Source organism: Anabrus simplex, chromosome 4, assembly GCF_040414725.1.
Source record: "Anabrus simplex isolate iqAnaSimp1 chromosome 4, ASM4041472v1, whole genome shotgun sequence".
In the NCBI taxonomy this organism is placed as follows: Eukaryota; Metazoa; Arthropoda; class Insecta; order Orthoptera; family Tettigoniidae; genus Anabrus; species Anabrus simplex.
The window spans coordinates 364,040,715-364,067,241 of record NC_090268.1 but is presented as its reverse complement, the minus strand read 5'-3'; the positions used below and the strand labels follow the sequence as shown (position 1 = coordinate 364,067,241).

The following is a 26,527-nucleotide window of genomic DNA, read 5'->3' as shown; positions in this document are numbered from 1 at the left end:
TGGTGGAATGATAAAGTGAAAGAAGCCACAATGAAAAGGAATAAAGCCAAACAAACTCTTGATGTGGCTGAATCAACAGCGACCGAATAGACAACAATACATTGGAAGAGAAGGAGAAATAATATAGATACAGGAAGTTGGAAGTCAAGAGAATTGTACGGGAAGAAAAAGAGAGAAGTTGGGAAGAATTTACAACTAAACTGGAAGAAGACAGTAAAGGGAATATGAAAATGATATATGGAATAGTAAAAAGTAAAAGATCAGATAAAGAAGCAGTTACAGCTCTGGGTAGATGGGAATATAGTTTGCGATATGAAAGATATCAAGGATACAATGGGACAGTATTTTGACAAGCTCCTAAATGGCCCTAATGAGATCTCTGTTGAGGAGGTAGGACAGAAAACAGTAGAGGAAGATATCCCAATTACATGGACAGAAGTAGAGCAAGCTCTCCGTATTATGAGAAGTGGTAAGTCAGCAGCAGCTGATGGAAGTTACAGCTGACATGATTAAAGCTGCTGGTCCACCAGGAATACAGTGGCTGTATAGAGTTCTCAGAACAATATGAAAGGATAACAAAATACCTGAAGATTGGACAAAAGGGATGATAGTCCCTATCTTTCAGAAAAGGAGTGGAAGGAAAAGTGAAAATTACAGAGGCATTATGCTTTTATCACATGGCCTTAAATTTATGGAGAAGATCATTGAAGCCAGAGTAAGGGATATACTAGAGCCTATCTTAGAGAAGGATCAACCTGGCTTTAGGGCTGGAAGAAGCACAACAGATCTGATATTTGCTTCGAGGATGTTGGCAGAGAAATGCTGGGAAAGAGGAAAAGACCTAATTATTGTGTTTATGGACCTTGAAAAGTTGTATGATAATGTTCCTAGATCAACTATTTGGAAAAGTCTTAAAAAACTTGGGTACCAGAGTACCTCATTAGGAAGATCCAAATGCTATATACTAATTGAAGAAGCTGTGTCAGTATTGGAGACGGTCACTCTGAATGGTTCAGTACATTCAAAGGAGTGCAACAGGGAAGTGTCTGATCACCTCTTCTATTCATATCAGTTATGGATATCATTTTAAAGGAAGTAAAAGGTAAAGGTAATAAAGATCTTCAGGCTCTGGCATTTGCAGACAATGTGGCAATATGGGATGAAACAGAGGGGGGGGGGGGGAGGGGGGTGCAAAATAATCTGAAGGCATGGTGTAAGAAGTTTGATTATTATGGAATAAAATTGAACCCATCAAAAACTAGCATTGAAAATCAGCAGACATAATACAGAATGCAACATAAAAATACAGGACCACCAAGTTGAAGTAGTACACCAATTCAGATATTTAGGAAGCGTAATGGCCAGTAATAATAGAGCTGCGATTGAAATAACAGACAGAGTAACCAAAGGCTCTAACTTTTACAGTATCGTTAGACACCTACTATTGGATGAGAAGGTCCCACAAAGAACAAAAATGATGCTTTACAAGTCATATTGCATTTCCATACATACATATTCTCTGGAAACCTGCACACTAATGTCAAAGGATTGTAGTAGGATTCAAGCCTGTGAAATTAAATTTCTTAGAACTGCCCTCCAAAACACACGACTTGATCACGTGAAAAATTATGAGATCCGATCTAACCTAGGTTAAATGAATCGATGGAGGAAAGACTTAGGTCATCTAGACTTAAATGGTTTGGGCATGTTAAGCAAATGAATAGCACAAGGTTACGATGTGCTTATTTGGAAAAGAGAATAACAGGTAGAAGACCAGCTGGAAGACCAACAAGAAGATGATGGACCAACTTACGAAAGACGTGGAGAGAAGAGGATGGAATTGGGAATTTGTCGTGGACAACAAAATCTTTTTGAATAGCCAACTTTGGAAGATGCTCATTTTCAAACACCCTACCCAGCTTGCTTGAAGAGCAAACCGATGATGATATTAGTTCAATATCATCGATATTTCCTTTTTGCCTAACTGACTGCTGTGAAAACATTGGACTTCTGTGCAAAAAAAAAAAAGCCAGTAGTTACTACTACTACGCTATGTAACATATGCTGCAAAATAAGTAGTACCAAAATGTTATTTAATTGCATTTGTACAGTATGTGTTCAAAATGTGCACCATCATGAACCACACATTGTTTCTAACTTTTCTGAAGGTTATTGAATATGCTGATGAACAAAGGTTGCTGTAAGGACAGAAAAAATTGTGTTGTTTCCTTGCATAATTTGGGAATATTTGTAGGTAGGTCGTATGTCTTGAAAACTGATTCTTTCAACGTGTTCCATATGTAGGCATCTGGAGCTGTGAAATCTGGATAGCACGAAGTGTTCAGGAATGGATTTCTGCAGAAAGGTAGGTGATCTCCAGAGTATTGTTGCTACATCCATTGTTGTTGGAGGGATACATTTCTGATGCGAGAAAATCAGTGCAAATGCCGCATGAATGGAGTAATAATGGGGTCTCTCTAGTCTACCTGGTCCACTGTTTTTAGATTTTTTGTAGCATCCGTATGAAATAAGGGCTCACTATTTCATGACCGGACACGGTGCACCATTTTGTAATCCGCACACTGTGTAGAGGTTTTTGTATGACATCAGACCATTCAAACCCTAAAAAAAAAACAAGTTGTTTGTTGGTTAATGTGGCTATCAAAGTGAATATGACTTTCATCTTAAAACGATATGTTGTAGAAGAAATCTGGATGCTCATACCTCGTGGACAACACTCGGCTGCAGTACTGTAATCTGGCTCACTCATCCCTTTCTGACGTTGAGGGACTTGTAGGTGGTGTGCACATTCACCAGCTCTTTAAACATCCAAAGAACAGACCGAGTTACAGCAACGTTTGTTATAGACGATGCTTTGGGGGCTGTTACACTTGCTCGTTTATGGTGACCATTCTTGTCCCTTTTTGGTGACATCAAACTCATCCCTTCTGACAAAACTTGCCAATGACAGCCAACATTGTTCTGTTATTTGGTATCTCATATCACTCACCGAATGAGTGGCTGTGCAGTTTGGGTCATGTAGCTGTCAGCTTGCTTTCTGGAAATAGTGGGTTTGAACCCCACCGTTGGCAACCCTGTAACATGTTCCTGCCATAATCTTCCTATCTACATTTCTACATGCTCCTGCCATAATCTTTGTATCAACATTTCTACATGATCATCTACTTTCTACATTACTATGCTAACCTGCTTCTGCCATCTATGCCTCTACGTATTAATTATTTGATGTTATTTACTGAACGTTATGTGATCACCTATCTCCCGTCTCTCCACCTGCTCCTGAAACTTATTGTATGCTGTTTCTCTGTGATCTACTTGTACTACCTACTAGTCACTGCTTCCTCTCACATATATAACGGACAGCCTCGCTCGTCTGTTCAACCTGGCATCAACTTTTGTACAGTGTGTGTGAGTGGAGGGGCTATTGACTTCATGCGGCTTGCCCGTGCGATACGAGATCTTTTCCATCCAACTGGTGCTCTTAATATCGCCTACATGGGATCTGGCTGAGTTAAATATCTGCATACAATTCTCGGGAACTCTAAATTTGACCTTCAGGCATGCTGTTCATAATCTCAAGGTTTTGAGGCCTTGATCTGTGCCATAACAGTTTTTCCATTATTGGAATTTCCTTTTTACCTTCTGCAGCTTATATTTTCACGACTTATATTTTTAAAAGTTTTAATGTGGACTGAGAATGACCATTGTGGATATAATTGTTCAATGCATTTAATAATGATAGTAACGGGTGGATGAACTTTTATTAAGTTATGCAGTCGGATTCAAACTTTTACTCTCCTCTCTTATCCGCAGCTATCACTTTGATCCTTTACCCCCCCCCCCCCTTTCACTTTGATATTTTTAGCTCGGTTGTTAGGCTTTCATAAAACACCCTGGAGGTGATGTATTTTATACGTGGCCAATTATAATACAGTTATTGTAATGTCATTCTTTCCGTGTGTTTCCAAAAAAAAAATATATATATATATAGTGGACACGATAATGTATGCACAATTTTGAAAATTGTTATCTTGGCCAGTGGTTCTTTCACTGTCCTTTCTGTTGTACTTCCACCTTCAAGGTGAATATTGTAACTCTTACTCTCTTAAAAAGGAGAAAGTGGGAAAAGAAATGGACTTCACCTATGTTTATCTCTAATTTGTCAGATCTTTTATATGTGTATATACTATGCAAAGTCATTTATAGTTATCTAATATAGTTGTTAATCCTCATTATCAAATGGTGGTCATTTTTCTTTGTTGTGTACCAACCACGGACCTATTCCTTTCCCTCCCAGTGTAGCTTCCTGTCACTCTGCTCGTTTCAAATTTTTGCTTCCATAAGATGTTGGTGTGCTTATCTTTGTTGGAGAGATCGGCGGCGTATCATTACTATTGCTTCTGAAACATCCAGTTTTCCATCAATGGTGATTATTATATACCATGTATGCAACTTAAAATAACTAATCGCCACAGCCCTGAAGCTGGTTTTCCATGCTTTCCCATATTCACACCAGGCAAATGCTGGTGCTGTAGTAGTAGTAGTAGTAGTAGTTTATTGAACCTCACAGGTTTCCACCCAATACATGGTTCAAATTTGGAATAGCCTAAGCCAGTTACAGGATGCAAAAGGACAGTACATTTGAATATGGTAAACGATATAAAATAAGAAACCAGCAAAATGAAATAAAATGAGACTAAAATAAAATAAAAGGCAATCAGACAAATACTCCTTGGACATGCCATGAAGTCCGTCGGATACTCCGGAAACGTGACCCCCAAAGTGAGGGTCACCACAACAGCCATCCTCGGTCTCTTCATGCCACATCCAACTTCTCCCCTGAATATTTCTATTGTCTTCCAGAATATGCTATTTAAATAAAGTATAGTTAAAAGGCATGTAATCAAATGGCCCACGGTCAACTCGCTTCCGGAGAACCGTTAGCCCTGGCAAAAGGCAAACACATAATTAAAAATAAAATTAGAATACCACATATGCAAGCTATAAAAAGAACTACACCAATGCGGCACATTCTATCACAGCTATTGTCATAACTCCTGACCTAGTTACTGTGCTCCCACTGTCGGCAGCCCTGAAAATGGTTTTCCGTGGTTTCCCATTTTCACACCAGGCAAATGCTGGGGCTGTACCTTAATTAAGGCCACGGCCGCTTCCTTCCCACTCCTAGCCCTTCCCTCTCCCATCGTCGCCATAAGACCTATCTGTGTCGGTGCGACGTAAAGCAACTAGCAAAAAAAAAAAAAAAAAAAAAAAAAGTTACTGTGCTGATCCAGCCCCACAAACACTTTAACTACCTCCTCGTCAAAACAATGTTGTCATTCTTTGCCAACCAAACCATTAAATTTGCTTAACAACCATGCAAATAATCTAAAATCGCCATCAAACTTTCCAATCTCATGCCACCAACTCCAACTTTTATACTTCGCCACTTGCAGACACCTACCTCCAACTCCACCTCATAACACACACCACTATTCCATTCTCATCCCTCTCAACACTTCAATTCTGCCATTACATATACCACCACTTCTCCATTACCTACCAAAAACTCCATTCAACTCCACAATCTTTCACTTACACACTACATACCAATTACTATACCTATGATACCAACACACATATCAATTACAACATCAGCAATAAACACACTTCACTACCTACCAAAAACTACCACCATCACTGTATACTACCTACCATCAACTCCATCTCTTACTCATACAATTCACACTTAACACTCCAAATCACTTCCAAATTATCTTACTCTAAACTAACAAACAAACAAACAAACAAACAAACAAACAAACAAACAAACAAACACCACTTTTCAGTTCTCATCCTTCTCATAAATTACTTACAGACAGTCCAGTACACTCCAGATATTACCATTAATTTTACTATACAAACACCAACTCCATCCCTTACTCATACATTTCAGTTACAGCATTAGCAATAAATAAGCACACTTCATTACCTACCAAAAACTACCACCATCACCGTAACAGTTCTCTTACTTCTTGCTAACTGTACTAGTGTTTTTATTTTTTGTAGTAGTACCCTCATTATTTCCTCCTCTTTCCCACATGTCTCTTAGGCTTCTACTTCTTAAATTTCTGCTCCACCTGTCGTTCCAGCTCTGCTCTACTCTCTTCCAGGTTACCTCTGAGCATTCCCTTTCCCTCTGAGCCGCCATTTCTTCACTGTTTCCACTCTGCTGACTTCCTTTGACTCTAGCTGTGACTGTGTGTGTGACCCTAGGTTTACCTTCTCTCGCCCCATTATCCTCTGCTCCTTCCTTATTGGTGTTCATGATCGCATTTTCACTTGCCACCTCTCCCTGTCTCTTTTTGCACAGCACATTGTTTCTTTTGGTATTAACATTACTACCTTCCCCCTCTTTTCTCATATCACTATCTTTCACTTGCCTATCTTCCCCACTAATCGCTACAGTTCTCTCTGTTTCTTCGTTTGTTTTATCTTCATTTCTAGGTCCATCAATCTATTCACAGACCAGATTCTACTCCAGTTGTTGCTTGACACAACTAGTTCTTGTCCTCTGATAGTTGCTCTCAGCCTTTGACGTTTAGCTCGTATCATGTGTTTTCTGAGTAGTCTTTCGTTCCTGATCGCCTCTATTCCCACATCCCTCTTGATCCATATTTTTCCCCTCTGCATGTTACTCGCATTGCCAACCACAATATCAGCCATCAGCGTAGAAAACAGTTGTACTTTGATAGACCTGTTGCCTCTAATTCTTCCCACTCTCTGCACATAGTCTATGTCCACTTCACTAAAATTAACATTCATTTTCCTCTGAATTAAGTCCACTACTTTATAGGTTGTAAGCACTTTATCCTTTCTCATCTCCTCAGGCACACCATATATAAATAGGCACTTCTTCCTGCGATATAAAGTGTTGGCTTTCACTTCTGCTTTCAGTTTCAGCATCTCCTCTTCTAATCATCCTATTTTCTCCCTTAATGCTGCAACTTCTTCAGCATTTTTCATCACTTGAGATGTGTCGTCTGCTCTTTCTCGGAACCATCCCTTCATTTTTTCAAACTCTCTCGTTTGTTCTTGAATCATATTTTTGAGTTGCTCAAAGGGGCAGACTTCTACAACCACCTCTTTTACAACTCTTCTGATTGCTTCCATGTCTTCCCAGCTCATATTTCCACTAGATGTCAGGCCTGGGTTCAGCTCGACCTCTCCAATCCGTAGCAATATTATAATCACCACCGCTGATAGCATTAATTCTCCTTTAATTTCCATTTCCATTTTACACCCTCCTGATTTCACTTCTTTCTTCTTTCTTCCCTGCCATCCTCGTATAATCGCCCTGTATTGTTCCACACCAATCATTGTCAGTAAACTCCTCAGTGCCTTCCCGTACTCAACACCTGCACTCCCTTCTCCCACTCCAGGGACCCTCCACTCAATACGTCTGCACTCGTCAGTGGCTTAGGCTGTACTGCTGCTGGTGTTGTGCTTTAATCAAGGCCTCCCTACTCCTAGCCCTTTCCTATCTCGTTTTCACCATAAGAGCTATCTATGTCAGTGCGCGTAAAGCAAATTATAAACATTCATTTAAATTCCTCTTTGCATTGGTCTTTAACATGAAACAAACTTGGCCTGTTCAGACGCCCCACTCTGTATGACCAGAAATAGTGTTCCTCGATAAACACCTTCTCCTCTGTTATGAACCATAATTGCAGAAATCAATACAATACTGAATTCATAATATGTCAAAATATTATACACAATAAATAATACTTTGTTGTTAGGGAATAGTTGACAGCAAATGGGCAATAATTTCAGTGTTGTTTGTCTTGAGGCATACTTTATAATGGTGTATAATGATGATGAGCTCTCTGGTGATGAATGAAGAACCTAGGAAAACAGTGAAATTTAATTTAAATCTTTGGACACTATTAGAACTGTTATGGTTTGATTCTGACAAAATAGCATGTGAAACTCCCCTCCTGTGGGAGGGGGCATGGAATACATCCATGGTATTCACTGCCTGTCATAAGAGGTGACTAGAGATAACCCCCAGGGGCTCTCAACTGGTGACCTTGGAGCCTATAGCTGAGCCTAGTTACTTGTGCCATTTTCCGTGCATCTTTTGTATCAGATCTCCTTTGGTCAACTAATTTTAATTTAATGCTGTTCATAACCCTTTACATTCTTTTGGCCAATCTTTCAATCTTTTAAAGGTTGAAACACTTTTTTCCCTATGATTAGAATTAAGATGGGATGATTGCCTAGTTTTACTTATCCGTAAAACAATAATTACCACTTCAGTATGGCATAAACCTAAAGGACTATCCATGTTTAACTTGTTTATTGTTTTTCTAAAATTATTTCTGTTTACAGGTTCACAATTCATGATGCTATCTCCTGAACATTCCATAGAAATCCAAAATTCCATTGGAGCAGATATTATAATGCAACTTGATGATGTTGTTAAGTCAACCATAACTGGACCTCGTGTAGAAGAAGCTATGCATCGGTACGTATGTTTTTAAAAATGAGTATTTATAAATAGTTCTTTTATTTCTTAAATTACTTAGGTGCATTTTATGAAGTTATGCAAACTGGCTTTAACAAGAAAGGATGTATACGAAATGTTGAAAATTGTCAATTCTTATTTCTAAACTCTCCAGAAAGCAAGGTATTAGTTAGTAACAGTTTGATATAGTCTTTCATCCTCTTGAATGCTGTACTTTCTAGCTGGTTTAGTGTTATGTACATGACTTTGAAACCATCTCAAGAACATTAAAATTAATATTAAAATTTTCACTACAGTAAGAAGTGATGGTCGAATAAGTTTTTGGTTCAAAGTAGTTACAGTTCACTCTTATTATTGTCCGCCTCCGTAGCATAATGGTTAGCACTAATAGCTGCCGTCCTTGGTGGCCCGGGTTCAGTTCCCGGTACTGCCAGAAATTTTAGAATGGCAGGCGGGCTGGTATGTGGTCCAAATGGTACATGCAGCTTGCCTCCATTCGGGATGTGCCTAAAAAGAGCTGCACCACCTCAGGATAACACGAGTTTACTTTACTTTTACTCTTATTATTCGTACATAGTTTACGAAGATCATTTGCTGAAAGGTATAAAATAGCTGAGAGGGATTTACTTGCGTGGAAATATGGTAAGCTGTTTGGCCTATGTTGATGACTTGGTCTTAATTATAGACTGTGCTGAAAGCTTCCAATCTAAAACCTTGGAGAGAAAAAAAAAAAAAAAAAAAAAAAAAAAAAAAAGAATGCAGCAAACATGAAATGATACTGAACACTGATGTACAGTGGAACCTTGATTATCTGTTCTTGGAAACAATGTTTTCCCAGATTATTTGTTCAAATTACGTAGTCCTGCAAGCATCCTAATTAAATCATATGTTAAAAATCCAACATTATCTGTTCCTTTAAGAAACAATTTCCCACATCAACCATCCAGAAATTTCACTCCCATCAATAGTAAATCCTCAATCAGATATTTTTCAAGAAACAGTATTTAATGAAAAGACAGGTTCGACGTACTTATGGACCTCTGTGTTAACTTCCCGTCATTGCAGTAATTAGAACAATACCAGGAAAGTGATTGCATCCAACTTGCTCAAAAATCCATCATCACATCATATTTGTCTGATATTTTTTATTTTTTATTTTTAGGGAATCCACTGAAATTATAAAGCATAGAGGCTGCAACAGTTAGAAGGAGACAGAACTCATTCCAACAGCTTTACTTGAAAACAGAACAAGTTTCATTAAATGTCCGTACTTATAAAAAAAATCTGTTATAAAAAAGAAAATGCCTTATACCTTATATCTACATTATGTCCAGTGTTAGACATTTCTTTTTGACAGGAAGAATTTACCATATGTCGAGGGTTAGATGTCTATTTTTGACAAACTTTTTACTATTGTATTGCATAGCAGGTTTTCGGTACTTCTCTTAGGGCACTAATCAGTGGGCTTACAGATAGTAATTGAACTTGCTCCTTTCTAACATGAGTGTGGTATTTGAATATGGTCAGATAAATTGCACATTCTTACTTATGGAGCGTTATGTACCAGACAAACAATGAAGACCTCTGCCGGCTTACGCTTTGTTGTTACAAAGTTTTGGTTGAAAGTTTAATTTAGTTGGCTGTGCTTTTAGCTGGTGGAAATTTGCACATTACGCAGAAGTGTTTCTGTTTGCTTATGATCACATTATGCGACCTGTGAAGCATGTGGAAACCCTGCAAGAAAAACTTAGGATTATAGAGGAAGTTGAAAGAAATCTGACCGCCGGGCTGAGTGGCTCAGACGGTTAAGGTGCTGGCCTTCTAACCCCAACTTGGCAGGTTCGATCCTGGCTCAGTCCTGTGGTATTTGAAGGTGCTCAAATACGACAGCCTCGTGTCGGTAGATTTACTGGCACGTATAAAAACTCCTGCGGGACTAAATTCCAGCACCTCGGCGTCTCCGAAGACCATAAAAGTAGTTAGTGGGACGTAAAGCAAATAACATTATTATTATTTATTATTAAGAAATCTGACCATACTGAATACCATAATAAGGAAAAACAAGAGATTCGTGATCAGGAAAAAAAAAAAAAAAAAGAATGTTTTCTCAATAGTTTAGAAAGGCTTCCGTTTCAAATATGGTCAGCAACAATGGACATTTATTCCGTATGAGACGTTATGGCAGGCTTGTCGATTTCAAGTTAATTTCATTTTTTAACATTGAAGACAAAAGTTTTTGCAAGAAGTGAGGTCAATTTGTGTAAATATATGTATATATCTTTTGCATTTCCCAAATAGTCCTTAAAAAGACATTGGGTTCTTCTATTTTTTTTATTTTTTCAGTTTCTGATTTGAGTTTTGTAATCTGCCACGTGATTTTATGGCTGATGAAGTCTCAAAGAGAGACGAAACATGTCTCCAAATATTTAAAATATGTTTTTAATTAAATAATTCACTTGTAAAGTGATGTGTATTGATTGGGTGGACCAAATTCTAACATTGTTCATACCTGCCAACTCTTCCGATTTACCTGGAAACATTCCGGTTTTTAACTCATCTTCCGATTTTCAGATTTATTTTTACTTCTTCCGATTTTTTACTAATAACCTCTAGTACGGCCAATACTCTTCCCCTAGGATAAATTCCTATATGCTTGTGTAATTTACGAAACCTAATTTTCAAGCGTATTTATTTGATGCTTTATTTCGTGAGTGTTTTGTCTGTCGCCTTCGTGTAACGTGTTTCCCGCTCACCACAGCAGCGTGTGCGCTTTATGCAGCTGGAGATTCGGGGCGGCAATCGTCCAAGCAAGAGGCTAGCGCGCGCTAATGACTCAGTTAATCGGGACGAAGAATTAGTTCGTAATTGTGTTGCTCGCACACTGTTAACATCGTTTCTGTGCGTAGTTTCGTCGGAGTTGTAGGCCACGTGTTTTTCCTTGTATTTCTATGCTTTCCTCCCTCTGTCAAAGTTGTATGTTAATAATGTAGGCATATGGGACATATTGAATTGTTTTGTATGTGGTAGTTTTGCGTATTTAAGTGCATAATTTTAATGAGTTGAATTTTTTTAAGGGGGTTGTGTCAATGACAATTTCTGGTATTTTATTTTCTCGTTATGGCCAAAAAATATAACAATAATAATAATAATAATAATGTTATTGGCTTTACGTCCAACTACTTTTTCGGTTTTCTGAGACGCCGGTTGCCGGAATTTTGTCCCGCAGGAGTTCTTTTGCATGCCCTTAAATCTACCTACACGAGGTTGACATATTTGAGCACCTTCAAATACCACCGGACTGAGCCAGGATCGAACCTGCCATGTTGGGGTCAGAAGGCCAGTGCCTCAACCGTCTGAGCCACTCAGCCTGGCAAAAAATAATATAACAAATGTTATCTAAAAGAGTTCAGAGTTGTCTATAAATTTCCATTTATTGTACCGGGTATTAAAGAAAACTACCGTATTTTCTCGCGTAATTGACGCCTTTGCATAATTTACACATCCCAATATTTTTGGGTCCAAAGTGGAGAAAAAGAAATGTTCACGTATTTGATGCACCCACAACTTCGAACATCCATCACTCAGCTCCGGATGCGTTTCAAAATAAAGATGTCAACTACTCAAGTAGCAGGCTTCATATTGCGAAAGCGGGCATTCCAAATACAGAGCAGCTTGCTGTTATTAGCCGGCAGGAAATCCCACTGCACTAGTTTTACGAGTGTTTCGGGTACGGGACATTCTGTGATCTCAAAATTGTTTGTCATTTCACAGTATTCGATTAATACTGTATCATATGAACTCGTGGTGATTAGTTACGCCGAAACATACGGGAATAGAGCAGCAGGCAGCAAGTATTCAGTGTCCAAATGAGACATGTGCTACCGCAGTAACAGAAGTGCACTTCAAGCAGCCAACAAGTCTCGCGAAGCATTTCGCGGACCAAAAAGCGGCAAGTTTCCGCAAGTAGCGGATTATCTGCTAACTATATGATTTTGTTACGCAATGTTGGATAAGCCATTTCTCACGAAATACTGTATTTTAAAGAATGAGAAATAGCCGCGGCACATGGAATCAGTGTCTCGGATTTGAAGTTTAGCCGAGGCTTGATTAATTTTATGAAGAGAAATGGACTTCCTCTTCAACGAAGAACAACATTATGCCAAAAATGTTATGAATGATTTTAACCATTTTCATCGCGTTGTGATTGAGAAGCGTAAAGTGAAGGAATATTGGATCTCCCTTATAGGAACCGCAGGTCAGACGTCAATCAGATTCCATCATGAAGTAGAACAGTCGATAACACGGTTACTAGACTAGACGGTAGGGGTCACGCACAGGCTCGCTTTGGCTGGTGACGTCATGTGGCCTCCACTGCCGAGCTTGCAGTGAACACGACCCATTGTAATTGTGCGTTTCTGCTAACGATTTGCTTTTTTTATTTAACCACTTGCTTAATATTTTTCGATTTTTTCAAATATAATTGCCAGTTGTTATGTGTACATAATTATGTTGTAATTTATTTCAGTATTTTTCAGAACATTACAAGTAATATAATAACACTGCTTAACACGAACTATTCTAGTAGCTTTCTCAGTACTAAATTATCTTTCGCCTCGCAAATAAAGTATTTACGTTTCGGTTTTCTTATTTTCTATCCATCCAGTGATTTTAGAACGATTTTATATGCAGTTTTATTTCTAAACCTACTTACTAAAACTAAACATGACCAATCGCACGGGATGCTTGTTGCCGTTGTGTTGGTGGATTGTAGGTATTAAGTAGTATTGTAAAAACCTAACATTATATTTTTGTATAAGTAATTATTTATAAATGTGTATTGGCCGGTGGAATGTTGGTGAAAAACCCCTGAAGAAACGTCAACCTCTTCCACCATGTCAGGGATCACTCTTTATTAAGGGAAAGAGGCTTCCCATGGTGAAAATTAATTCGAATAATTTGTCAAGAGCATGATTTTGGTGCTCTATACAATTCCTGTAGGCACTTTTTAAGCTGTTTGTACCACACACATGGACACGGGAGTTTAGGACGTCAAATCCATTATTAATCGTGATTAGAGTCTCTCCTACATAGCTGAGCTCTGGAAAGTTATGGCATATTGCTTCACCCACAGTCAGTGATAACAGTGATAACAGTTCAGCCGCTTTCCATACATTTTGCCTCTCCGTTCCAGTCACAAGAATATGCTTCATTGGAAGAGTATGCGCATATTGCAGGTCTTCGCCCTCACTTTGCATTTCAATTAATTTTGTAAATGCTTCTTTTGTAACAGATTGCTCACTTTTCAATTGATATCCTTCTGCGGTAATTTAAGTGCATGAGGCATGTCACAAGAAAACCGTATGTTACGTTCTTTACTTGATGGGTTTTCCAGCGACGATTTGTCCAACGAAATACTCAGATCACCGAGCTCAATAGCTGCAGACGTTTAAGTGCGGCCAGTATCCATAATGTGGGAGATAGTGGGTTCGAAACCCACTGTCGGCAGCCCTGAAGATGGTTTTCTGTTGCTTCCCATTTTCACACCAGGCAAATGCTGGGGCTGTACCTTAATTAAGGCCACGGCTGCTTCCTTCCCACTCCTAGCCCCTTCCTGTTCCATCGTCACCGTAAGACCTATCTGTGTCGGTACGACGTGAAGCAACTTGTAAACAAAAAACAAAAAACAAAAAAAACTAATGTTCAAACTAATGCTAATCTTGCCAATGTAGACCAGCGTTTAAATAACTTAGCCCAAGCAAGTTGAATCTAATGTCGAATCTAAAACTACCCTTGCTAACTTGAATAAGCAATTGATTGAATCTAATGCTAAACTAGAACAGCGCTTTGACAATTTAGCGGAATCTAACACTAATTTAGACGGGCGATTAGCTGAAGCTGACGCTAGGTTAGATAAGCGCTTACATGACGTGGTTCAATCCCAATTCAATGAAATGAATACGAACTTAGAATCGCGTTTCAATCAAGCAAGTGTTAGGATAGAAGAAAGATTCGCAGAGTCCCATAAGAAAATTGATGATCGATTCACTGAAATCAACTCTCAGCTAACTCGTAATGTCGAAGAAATGAAAAACACTGTTAAAGACCAAGTCATAGAAATTGTTAAGGAGGATTTGAAGAAGGTTCTTCCTTCAGTGCAACAGCTTTCGCAGGACATTGAGGATTTTAAGGCCGAATTTCAGGAGTCACATGGTCAGCTCTCGCAAATGCAGGCTAAAATTGTTTCTGTCCAAGATACTCTTAGGGACCCGGTTAAGAATGACAATTCCAGAGTTGGAAACGAAGTTGCTTTATTAAAAGCCAAGCAGGGCGAGTTTGACAAATGGTTCACTCAGCAAGCCGATAATACGATCACACAAATTAGTCGTATTTGTAAAGATGTTGGTGAACTTAAACCTGAATTAAAGAATGATGTCAAACAAGTTGAAGGAATAGTCCAACTCCAGTTGGGGGATGTCAAGAGTAATCTCGAACAACTAGCCACTAAGGTCGTTAATCTTGAATCTCGAGATACGTCCAGACCTATTCATAGTTCGATAGAGGGAGTCGGAGAAACATCATACCAGACAACTATCGTTAAAATCCAAGAGGGAAAACTTCCTAAATGCTCCGGTAAAGAAGATTACACGGCTAATCAATGTAGCAGAATATTTTCAAGAGCACAAGATTAGTGAGGATAGAAAGCTAAGAACAGTTGCCCGATTATTAGAAGGCAAGGCTCTTTCCTGGTACTCCGTATTCAAATCTAATTTCAAGACATACTCTGACTTTGAGAAAGCTTTAATTGAATATTTTTGGAATGCAGAAACTCAACACCTTATCAAACTTCAACTATATTCGAGAAGGTATAACACCTCCATTAACACCTCTCGATACGCAGATTTTTTATTATCTCAGTTGAAGAAAAGACAGTATTTAGACCCTCCTTTGCCTGAGAAGGAACTCATACAGGTCATTACCTTACAATATCCTTCTCACATTCAAGAGATCTTAGTAGCAGCGAACATTCAGAACTTAGATCAATTACATGTCGTATTGTGACGTCTTGATACCGCTCATGCGCAGGGTACTTTGAAACTGAGCAAAAGTAAGGACATAGCCACCCATCCAGTTCAGGTTAATACTTCTGAACAACCACGACAAAGTCCCGAACGAGCGGATAGAAGGGAAGAGAGAGATACTCCATCTTCACCTCCGCGGTATAGAGGGTTTAGGAAACGCCCATACTGTGGCCAGACTCCCTACCAAACCAAACCTACTTGGTTAAAACAAGAGAAGAAACAAGAGAGTAGAGACTCAAACAATTCTGACCTGCACCAACGATGGAAGGAAACGCAGGACTACCTCCATCAGAAGAAACAAGAGGGTCAACCTGGAGCGACTTCTCTTGAATACCAAGAATACTATAAAAGAAACAACACCTTTGGTCAAAATCTAGAGTCCACAGGTGCTGTTGCCAAAAAAACAAAAAAAAAAACTTAAATTTTTCAGATTGCCTGAAAATGAGGAGGTCGGGTCATTTCTTGTAGACATAATAAATTATTTGCACATTGATGACGACTTAGTTTTTTAAGACGAATTACCCATTCGTCAACATGTTCAACGAAGTTTACCCATCATCAATATTACCATTGAGGAATTTCAAGTATCATCGCTAGTGGACTCGGGAGCACAAGTTTCCCTAATTTCTGACAAGTTGATAACATTGATCAAGGATCGATGTAACCTTCTCATTTTGCCGGTAGCACAAGTTAGGATTAAGGGCATTATTCCTGACAGGAATATCAAATGTAAGCAACAAGTCTTCCTTGAGTTTGCTATCAACGAAGAAGTGTGTGAACATATTTTCCTGATAGTCTCGTCTATGAAGTTTAACCTTATCTTGGGTTCAGACTTCCTGTCCAAATATAAGGCTACCATTGACTATTCTGCCAACACTATTCATCTATGTAGGATTGGATCTGTAGAGTTATGGCTGGTTGACGGTGAAGATTTTAGACTTCAAGGGATTGATTTACTCCGTACACAAGTCGATGGCGTGATTGGCGATGCCGCCCCAATCGACCAGGTACAGAAAGAAGAGGGTGATCCCGAAGATGTAGAGGGACCCGTGTCAATGGTAGATGGTGATCCCAATGAGGAGGGACCCATGGATGAAATTTTGAATGACAAAGGGCCTGATTTTCTCACCTACACCTCTAGTGTAACTGAAGCCCCAGATTACCACCCTAACATAGCAGTGGCGGAGGAAGAGATATATCAGACCTATCCGGACGTCTTCGATGAGAAGCCTGGAGAGATTAAGAATTTTAAACACCACTTCAACGTCAAGGATACTTCGCCCTATAAACACAAGCCATACTCGGTGCCTGAGAAGTACATGGATGAAACCAGGACACTAATTAGTCAGATGGAGGCTGACAGAATTATCTCAAAGTGCGTTACGCCCTATATTAATCCACTCACCATAGTAAGGAAACCCGATGGTAATCTTCGTTTATGTTTGGACGCTCGTGCCTTGAATGACTGACTGGTCCTTGAGTATGACCACCCTCCTCCGCTTAAAGATGTCACTAAGCGATTTTTTGGAAAAAAATATTTTTCAGGCATGGACATGACATCGTCTTACTTCCATATCGTACTAGACGAACACAGCCGGCTCTTCACAGGATTTATCTTTGATAATATCACATATGTCTTCAATCGATTGCCCTTTGGCATCAAGAACTCGGGAGCCGTCTTGATAAGAGTGTTGGAGAGCCAATTATCTGATGAAGTAAAGGCCATTGCCACTATTTACGTCGACGATATCTTAGTAGCATCCGATACCTGGGAGCAGCACTTAGATGATGTACACACTGTACTCAAAGAATTAAGAGAAAAGAACTTTAAAATTAATTTGAAAAAAAGCCAATTTTTCAAGACAGAAGTTCTTTTTCTTGGGCATGTCATTAGCGGGGAGGGCATCCGCCCAAATCCTGCCAAAATTCAATGCATTGTGGATTTTCCTAGGCCTTGCAGGATTAAGCAAGTTTGGCAATTCCTTGGACTTTGCCAATTCTTTTCGCAACATTGTCCTCGGTACACAGAGACTGTAGCGCCTCTCCAGGAGTTATTGAAGAAAAATAATCGATGGAAATGGACCGCAGAATGTGAGCAATCCTTTATTGCCACTAAGAGGATGCTCAGAAATAACGTGCAGCTCTGTTATCCTAATTATGAATGGCCTTTCCTTATCGAATGTGATGCCAGTAAGATAGGGATCGGAGCCGTTCTCTACCAAGTCGATCCTGATAAGCCCGATGTTAAGCTGTTCATTGCGTTCGTAAGTCGGAAGTTAAGGACACATGAAAGATCCTACACCATTACAGAGCTAGAAGCCCTGGCTATTGTATATTCGCTTTTATATTGGAAAAAGGTTGTCTTTGGGTTTCCAATCACCATTTATACAGACCACAAGGCACTAAATTTCATCCTATCTTCCGACCTCACAAATGAACGGGTCACCAGATGGGCACTATTTATACAGCAATTCAATGTCTCCATTGTGCATCGGTCTGGAAAGAAGAATGTACTAGCCGACGCCCTCAGCGGGAATCCCGCAGATGCAGCCATAGCCTGTCCGAGGTCAGGATGACGAAGAGTTTTTGAGAAGACTTCGGTATCTAGCCCAAACCCAGCGGAGAGATCCTAGGCTAAGAGAAATCTTTCGTTTCTGTGAAGGAGCAATTCCACAGCATGATCCAGACTACGCGCAGATTAAGCAGGCAGCCCAATCTTTTTCATGGGACAACAACCTACTCTATAAATACGTTGACGCAACCAGGACCACTAAACGGATTTATGCCCCGGCTAAATTTCGGGAAGCCATCATCTGGCATTGCTACTTCATCACCGGACATGCTGGAGTGGATAAAGTGGTCAGTGTAATTAAGGAAAGATTCATCTGGGAGTACCTCCGGAATGATGTTAGAAGGACCATAAGAATCTGTGACTTATGCCAACGGATTAAACCGAACAATTACCTTATAAGGGAATATCCAAGGCCTATCATCCCAGAGAAGCCGCAGGAAGTGATGGCGCTTGATCTGTATGGCCCACTTCCAAAGGCAACCAGAGGTAACAAGCACGTCTTAGTCATCGTCGACGTCTTCTCGAAATTCACCATGTTGTTGCCTATTCAGAAGGCAAACACCGGGAATATTTTAAGGAGATTTCGCAGGAATGTCTTTCCTGAGATGGGGAAACCTACATTCCTGCTGACAGATCATGGAAGCCAGTTCACGTCCACAGAGTACTAGGCGGCTCTAGAGGAGTTGGAAATTTATCACATCATGAATTCCATTCGTCATCCAGAAGCCAACCCTGCTGAGCGATTGATGAGGGAGATCGCCAGATTCTGTCGGGTGTACTGCCAGGAAGAACACTGGAAATGGATTGATGTGCTTCCAGTTATGCAGAAGATAGTCAACTCCACTGTCCACGAATCTACTGGAGATATTCCAATGTTGGTGCATCATGGGCATATTCCTCATCGTCCGTGGGATGCTATTCTTCCTGCTTCGCCAGATGCAGCAATCGATCAAGAAGCGAGAATCGCTAGCCTTAGGGAAATTGAGGCATGCTGCAGACATCAGACAATGAAGGAATAGGAATCGTAAGTTTAGACCACCCTTACGAGTGGGAGACAAGGTGTTGATTCAAAAACCTGCGATGTCTCGTCCAGAATTGAAGATCTACGCAAAATTCTGTCCCTTGTATTTTGGCCCTTTCAGAATTTCTGAATCTTTGGACAACGGTGCCTATAAAATCACAAGACTAGATGGCAGCCTTGAAGGCATCTACAACGCTTCCAATCTCAAAAAATACTTTGAGTGAAAAGAGACTAAAAGAAAATCCTCATAGTATTTTCTTTTTCCCTGAGAAGGAGGGATATGTACCGGTTACGACCTGTACATGCATATTTTTTTGAGAGTTGATCGTATTTTATCACCACACGTATTACTCCGTGCAAGCCTGGTTTGTTTACATTCAGCAGGACGAGCAAGCAAGCTGAGAACAGCTGTATGCGTGACGTAGCTGCAGGGGCTAGTTAGATCACCCGCCTGTCATGCCACGTGCAGCTAGCCTGAACTCGTATGTTCCAGATTCAAGCGTCACACCTTCCGGAACATTCGATGGAGAAAAATTTTAAAACTGCTATGATAATTGGGGTAGCGATTTGATCAACATGTCATTTTACAGGGAATTACATAAACGTCGCAATGCTTGAATTTCAAGAAAATCCGTCAAGGGATTCAGGAGATAACCAGCTTCACGGCATATGTGACGTAATGTCCCCAAACCAAATATAAGGAGGGCTCAATATAGCTTGATATCTCAGTCTAATAGTGACAGTCGAGTAGTTAACATGGCCCTATTCGCTGCCATTATCGTCGGAAGCTATCTTCGTGTGGTTATAGTCTCACTGAGGAACTCCGAATTTTTCTAAGCCTTTATAAATGGGACTTGCAATATTTACGAGTGTTGAGGAACTCTGAATTTTTCTAAGTCTTTATAAATGGACTTTAACTTTTTGCCAGTGATTATTCAAAGACTTGTCATATTTACCAGTGTTGGACTTTAACTTTTCGCCAGTGATTATTCAAAGGCTTTTCATATTTACCAGTGATGGACTCTAACTTTTCGCCAGTGATTATTCAAAGACTTGTCATATTTAGCAGTGATGGACTCTAACTTTTCGCCAGTGATTACTTGAAGACTTGTAATTTTTTCATTGATGAACTATAACATTATTGAAAGTCTTCATGACCACGGACTTGTCACTTCCATGAGTGTTAAAGAGTGGATTCTTGAAAGTCTTTATGAACTTCGTCTCGTGATTTTACTAGTGGTGAGAAAACTCATTACTCAATGTTTTCATGAACTTTGATTTATTCTGCGAGTGACGAAGAGCACATTTTCGGAGTTTGCATTGATTCTACCAACCTCATTGTACTTGGGTAATGTGATTACCCTCAACATCGTCAGGAACCAGCGGAGGTCATCACGAGCATTGGGAACTTGAGGCGTATTCCATGCAACCAACCTGGATGGTCCGTCCGCATCTTGATGGAGTACTTGGGCATCTTCTGGAACGTGTTCCAGCCGGTGCGGCCTGGTGAGCTGGAGACCCGGGCCATTTAAAGGACAATGTGAAAGACAACCCCTATCTACCATGAGGTGATGTGCAATTTATCATGCATTACATGAATAAACTCTTATCAAATCAGATTCAAATTTTTCTTGTAGATAGGACCCTGCCTCCTGTACCAAGCCCTAACTATTATTCATCCAGTTTAGCCGTGAGAACTATTCCATGCTTGCGTTGAAAATAAATCTTAATGTCAGGCTATTTTACTGGTACAATACATACACGCGAATTTTATCGGTGAGTAAAATTGTCTTGTTTTTACTAGTGACATATGTTTGAATTTTTATTTGTTACGTTTTATTTTTCTCGTTCAAATTAGTTATTCTATAGAATTATATTTAGAAATACATTATACATAATTACGTATATTCTTTTGTATCGTAAATTATTTTTTCAAAGTAGATATTGAGAGAGAAAGTGCGACAATATTTTTCTCTTCCTAAAAATAAACGTTATCGACAACTGTAAATCAACAATCAAATGTCTTCGACTCTTTATATCTCTCCAAACCAGTTTCTTATTCTACGTAGTCGATATGTAGAAAATTTCATGCCGGTATGTGCTATACACCGGCAGATATAAGCGAATTTTAAAATGCGTGTATTTCCACAGAAAACGGCCCGGCACTTTACAGCAGTAGAGTGGAGGTGGAGCTCTGGCCTCTTCCAGCTGATGGGGAGCGGCCGACCAGATTGGCTCTTGGCTCCCAGAGGGTTAATGAATGACAAATGAAATGAAATGAAATGATATTGGAGAGTGTTGCTGGAATGAAATACGACAGAGAAAACCGGAGTACCTGGAGAAAAACCTGTCCCGCCTCCACTTTGTCCAGCACAAATCTCACATGGAGTGACCAGGATTTGAATCACGGAACCCAGCGGTGAGAGACCAGCGCACTGCTGCCTGAGCCACGGAGGCTCTCATAGTACAGTGTGATATATCTTCCTAACTCACAACTCACAGTTATATCACAGGTAGGCAGAGATCATAGATGTCAGAAACAACTGAGTGGCTGTGCAGTGCAATCTTCTTTTGTTTTATAGAGTATTTAACAATCTTCCGTGAAATATTATTGTAGCTATATTGCTTTGAGACATGAAACAGGATGGATTTATGTTCTTCTGATCAGTAAACTTAACTTCAATAAGAGGAAATGAGGACCCTTTTTAGAGTATTACGAACAGTCTAAACTGTAAAACTAATGCATGTGCAGAGTACATGATTTAACCTCATTCCCGTACCTGCCAACTTTCCCGATTTAGGTGGGAGACTCCCAATTTTCGACAGTTTTTTCCGTCTCCTGATTATTCTATTATTTCTCCCGATTTTAGCTTATTTTTTGGTGAACTTTAAAATGTATTTTCAAATCCCACCATTTCAGCTTTGTATGCAAGAGGCCGGAAGTCCTTCACTCATTGCCGTTTTCAAATTAAATATTGACATTTATTAATATGAGAAATGTGTGCGAATGTGTGATGTTCATTGAAACCCTTATATCGTGACGCATATATCAATTGTCAATCTCTCGTTCTCGCGTGCTGTGTTCGTGTTCGTTCACATCAGTCTACTTTACAATGGCGAAAAATGAAAGTATCCTCCTATTCAATACATCATATATTCCGTCATTAGACGGAGTAAACAAGTTCAGACATGTTTCGGCTCGTTTGAGCCATCTTCAGTGAAAAAATTAGGGGGGTTGGAATAATTATTTACATAATATGAGTTGAAAAAATGCTAAAAAACATAATGAAAGCGTAAATGAAAAAACAAACAAAAGAGAGCCTAGATGGAAACAAAATAGCACAAATATACAATATTTACATCAATATGCAGAGCAAAACAACTTATTGCAACAAAATTCAGTGAAACAGGTGTTAATTTGAAATAATAATTGATACTAAAAACTGCGTTAACCTAAGAAACAAGGGAATGAGAAAACAAATGATGCAGATGGAAATGAATAATAGTAGCACATGGTGGGGTTGTGGACCTCATAGTTTACAAATTATTAGTTTATAAAAACGACAAAACAGTTTGAAATCGCTGTCAAAATCCTAGTGGAAACCCATCACATCAAAATGGTCAGGAGGAGAGCGGGAGCAAACATTTTGAGAGAAACCAAGCCTGAATTAACCTGCAGGCGAAAAGCCTGTGATAAGGAGAAAAAACACCTTAAATTTAAGGCTTCAGAAATAGCAGCATTCTTAATATCTTCTCAATCTAGCGGTCCCTTTCTTCATTATTGTTTCATAATGTTGGCTGGTGTTTTGCCTTATTATAGAGGGGTCGGAAGGGCCGCATATAAAAATATGAGAAGCTGTGTTAGGTAGAAGACAGATGCATAGTAAATTGCAGTAATCTAGTGGAAACCGTAAATGAAGTTCTAATCTGTAATGGAAAAAATGAGGTTGTATGAGAAACATGGGTTGATAAGTAAAAAGTGTGGAATGGTTGTGAAGAAAGCTTAAACTTACGGTGTGCAGTAGGTGGTTGTCCTCTCTAGTGGCCTGGCTTTCTCAAAGTAACGGTCTCGTTCGCGTGATCGAGTCTATTGTTGGTTCGGCTGTGTCTGCTAGGATGGAAGGAGCGGAGGGGGAAGGGGAGGTACAGGGCTGGTTTGAGGAAGGGAGGGGTGTTGAGTTGGAGAGATGGAGGTGGGTTTGTTTGGCAAATATAAAGAATGAATGTTTCAAGAGGATGTTAGTTTACACGCTGACTTCTAAAGCTCGAATGGTGTGGCCTTCTTAAAGTGACGGTCTCGGTCGCGTGATCGAGTCTATTGTTGGTTGGCTGTGTTTGTTAGGTTGGAAGGAGCGGAGGGGGAAGGGGGGTGCAGGGCTGGTTTGAGGAAGGGAGGGGATGTTGAGTTGGAGAGATGGAGGTGGGTTTGTTTGGCAAATATAAGGAATGAATGTTTCAAGAGGATGTTAGTTTACTCGCTGACTTCTAAAACTCGAATGGTGTGGCCTTCTTAAAGTGACGGTCTCGGTCGCGTGATCGAGTTTATTGTTGGTTGGCTGTGTTTGCTAGGTTGGAAGGAGCGGAGGGGGAGGGGTGGTGTGAGGAAGGGGGGGGGGGGAAGTGGTGGTGAGTCGGGGAGATGGAGGTGGGGTTTGTTTGTGTTATGGAAATTCTGACAAATGTATGGAATGAATGTTTCAAGTAGAATGTTCTTTTTCTCGCTGACTTCATTTAAATTGTGAGTGGGGTTCATAAACTGATCTAAATCGATGTGGATGCTCTCGAGAATGTTGAGCAAGGTGCCTTTTTGCTCATAATGCAAGATCTTCAGGTCTTTGTCTATTGAAGTGTATTCGTGGCTGGATGTTTTATGGTGTTCGCTCATAGCTGAAAAACGATTATATTTGAGAGCGTTGCGATGTTCGGCGTATCTTATGTCAAAATTACCGCCTGTTTGACCTATGTAGCTGGAATTACAGGATTGGCACTTTAATTTGTAAACTCCGGAGTTCAAATATTTGTTGTTGATGTTGCTATTGTTATTGTTGACAGTGTGTGGATTGAAAATGAGTTTGGAGTTGGTGTGGGAGGTTCTGTAAGCTATTTTGATGCTGTGTTTCTTGAAAATATTAGAAATTTGGTAAATGCTACTATTATTGAAAGTGAATGTGGAAAATTTTTCTTTTGGAGCAGAATCTTTTACTAGGGTAGTCTTGGGTCTGCTTTTGTATCTATTGATGATTCTGCTGATGAAGGTTCTATTGTAACCATTGTGTTCTGCAATGTTGTAGATGGTATTAATTTCTTTTTTGAAATTCTTGCGAGATAAAGGGATAGTTAATGCTCTGAGGACCATGCTATTGTAAGCTGCTTTTTTATGTATGTCTGGGTGCACAGAGGTCTGATGGATGGTATTGATGGTGTGGGTGGGTTTCCTGTATATATTGAAGGATAAAGTGTTGTTGCTGTTGCGCATAATGGTTAAGTCCAGGTAATTAAGGGCTTTATTGTTTTCTGACTCTATGGTGAATTTTATATGTGGGTCAATAGAGTTGAGAAATCCAAGTACTGTGTTGCTGTTGGTAACGTGGGAGTCTAAAATAACAAAGGTGTCATCTACAAAGCGTGTCCAGTGTTGAATGCCATTGATCTTGCCAATGATGTGAGAATGTTCTAAATGATCAATGTAGATGTCTGCAAGGATTCCTGAAGCTGGTGACCCCATGGGAAGACCTATCTGTTGGTAAATGACATTATTGAAAGTGAAGAAATTGTTGTTCAAAGTAAATTCCAGAATTCGAATAAATTCATCTATTTCGCCTATACTTAAATTGCTGAATTTGGAGAGATTGTTTTTGATCAATTGTACGGTGCTGTTAACGGGAACATTAGCGTACATGTTAGTAATATCAAAAGAATGAAGAGTGTGGTGTTTGGATAAATTAAAGTGTTTGATCTTATTGCAGAATTCTAAGGAGTTCTTTACTGATGTGTTGGCTTGAAAACGATAGTGTGACTTGAGGAATTTGTGAATGAAACAAGATACTTCATAGGTCGGACTGTTTCTGAAATTGATAATGGGTCTTATGGGGATGTCTGTTTTATGGATCTTGGGTAGCGCTTTGGCTGTGGGAAGTTTCGGATTCATGATAATCATTTTGGATTTTTCAAGGTCATTAAACAGAAATGAAATGTTCTTGATGATGGTTTTTAGGTCTCTTTGTATTTTATTAGTTGGATCTTTTTTTAGAGGTTATGAAGTTGTTGTCTGTAAAAAACGTGTGTGCTTTATTAACATAGTCACTTTTGTCCATGATTACGGTAGCATTTCCTTTGTCGGCTTTTGTTATAATTAAGTCGTTTTGTTTCACTTTTTTCTTAAGTTTGTTTACTTTAGCTACGTGCACTGTGTTCGGTTTAATGGTTTGTTGTTGATTGAGGATGGAAGATAGCTTGTGTTTGACTTCATATCGGACCTCTTCTTGTATATTAATTGGTAATTTATTAATGGCCAATTCAGATTCAGCTATGGTGGAAATTAAATTATCACGGTTAGAAGGATTACCCCAATTATGTTTAGGTCCCTTGCTCAGCACATCAAGATCATCGGCATCAAGAATGATTTTACTTAAGTTTACTACAGGTTGGTGAAAATCATTAGACCTTGTGTTATTTGAGTTGTTATGTTTGCTAAGTATTGTTTTTGTTTTTGAAAGAGCATTCCATTTCTTGTCAAGTGTGTTTTGTTTCTTTAACAAAGTGAGGTTAAGTTTGTTGGAGACGTGGAATTGAAAGGACGTCCATTCGAGGGGGCAAAGGAGAGTGGAAACTTCTAAATGAGTTTCATATAGTTTGTGGTTCAGGAGAGATTTCTTTTTATGGAGAAATTTGATTTCCTCTTTAATCCAGATTTTATCGGTTTTAAGTTGAGTCGCGCGAGTTTTTGCTGTATTTCTGTGAGTTTTCTTGGTAAACTTTAGAAAATTGGGGGTTATGTCATTAATCAAGCATTTTTTCAAAAAACGTAAGTCTTGCCCTAATTTGGCGACCTTTATTTTGAGATTGCAATAAAGGTTGGCTTTCTTCTTTGCCTGGATGGCATTTCCATTACAAGATATTAGAATCATTCCGTATTGACGGTTTTCACTTTACAATGGCGAAAAATGAAAGTATCCTCCTATTCAATACATCATATATTCCGTCATTAGACGGAGTAAACAAGTTCAGACATGTTTCGGCTCGTTTGAGCCATCTTCAGTGAAAAAATTAGGGGGGTTGGAATAATTATTTACATAATATGAGTT

General features: G+C 39.4%; 1 protein-coding gene across 1 annotated transcript in view; it reads left to right on the top strand.

Annotated features, from left to right (window-relative positions):
* Tgt (tRNA-guanine transglycosylase) overlaps window positions 1-26,527 on the top strand; it is a 226,103-nt gene that overhangs the window by 111,803 nt on the left and 87,773 nt on the right. Inside the window, exon 4 of the mRNA XM_067145784.2 lies at window positions 8,416-8,551. Within this exon, the coding sequence (XP_067001885.1) occupies window positions 8,416-8,551 (136 nt within the window). The remainder of the gene's footprint in view (window positions 1-8,415; window positions 8,552-26,527) is intronic.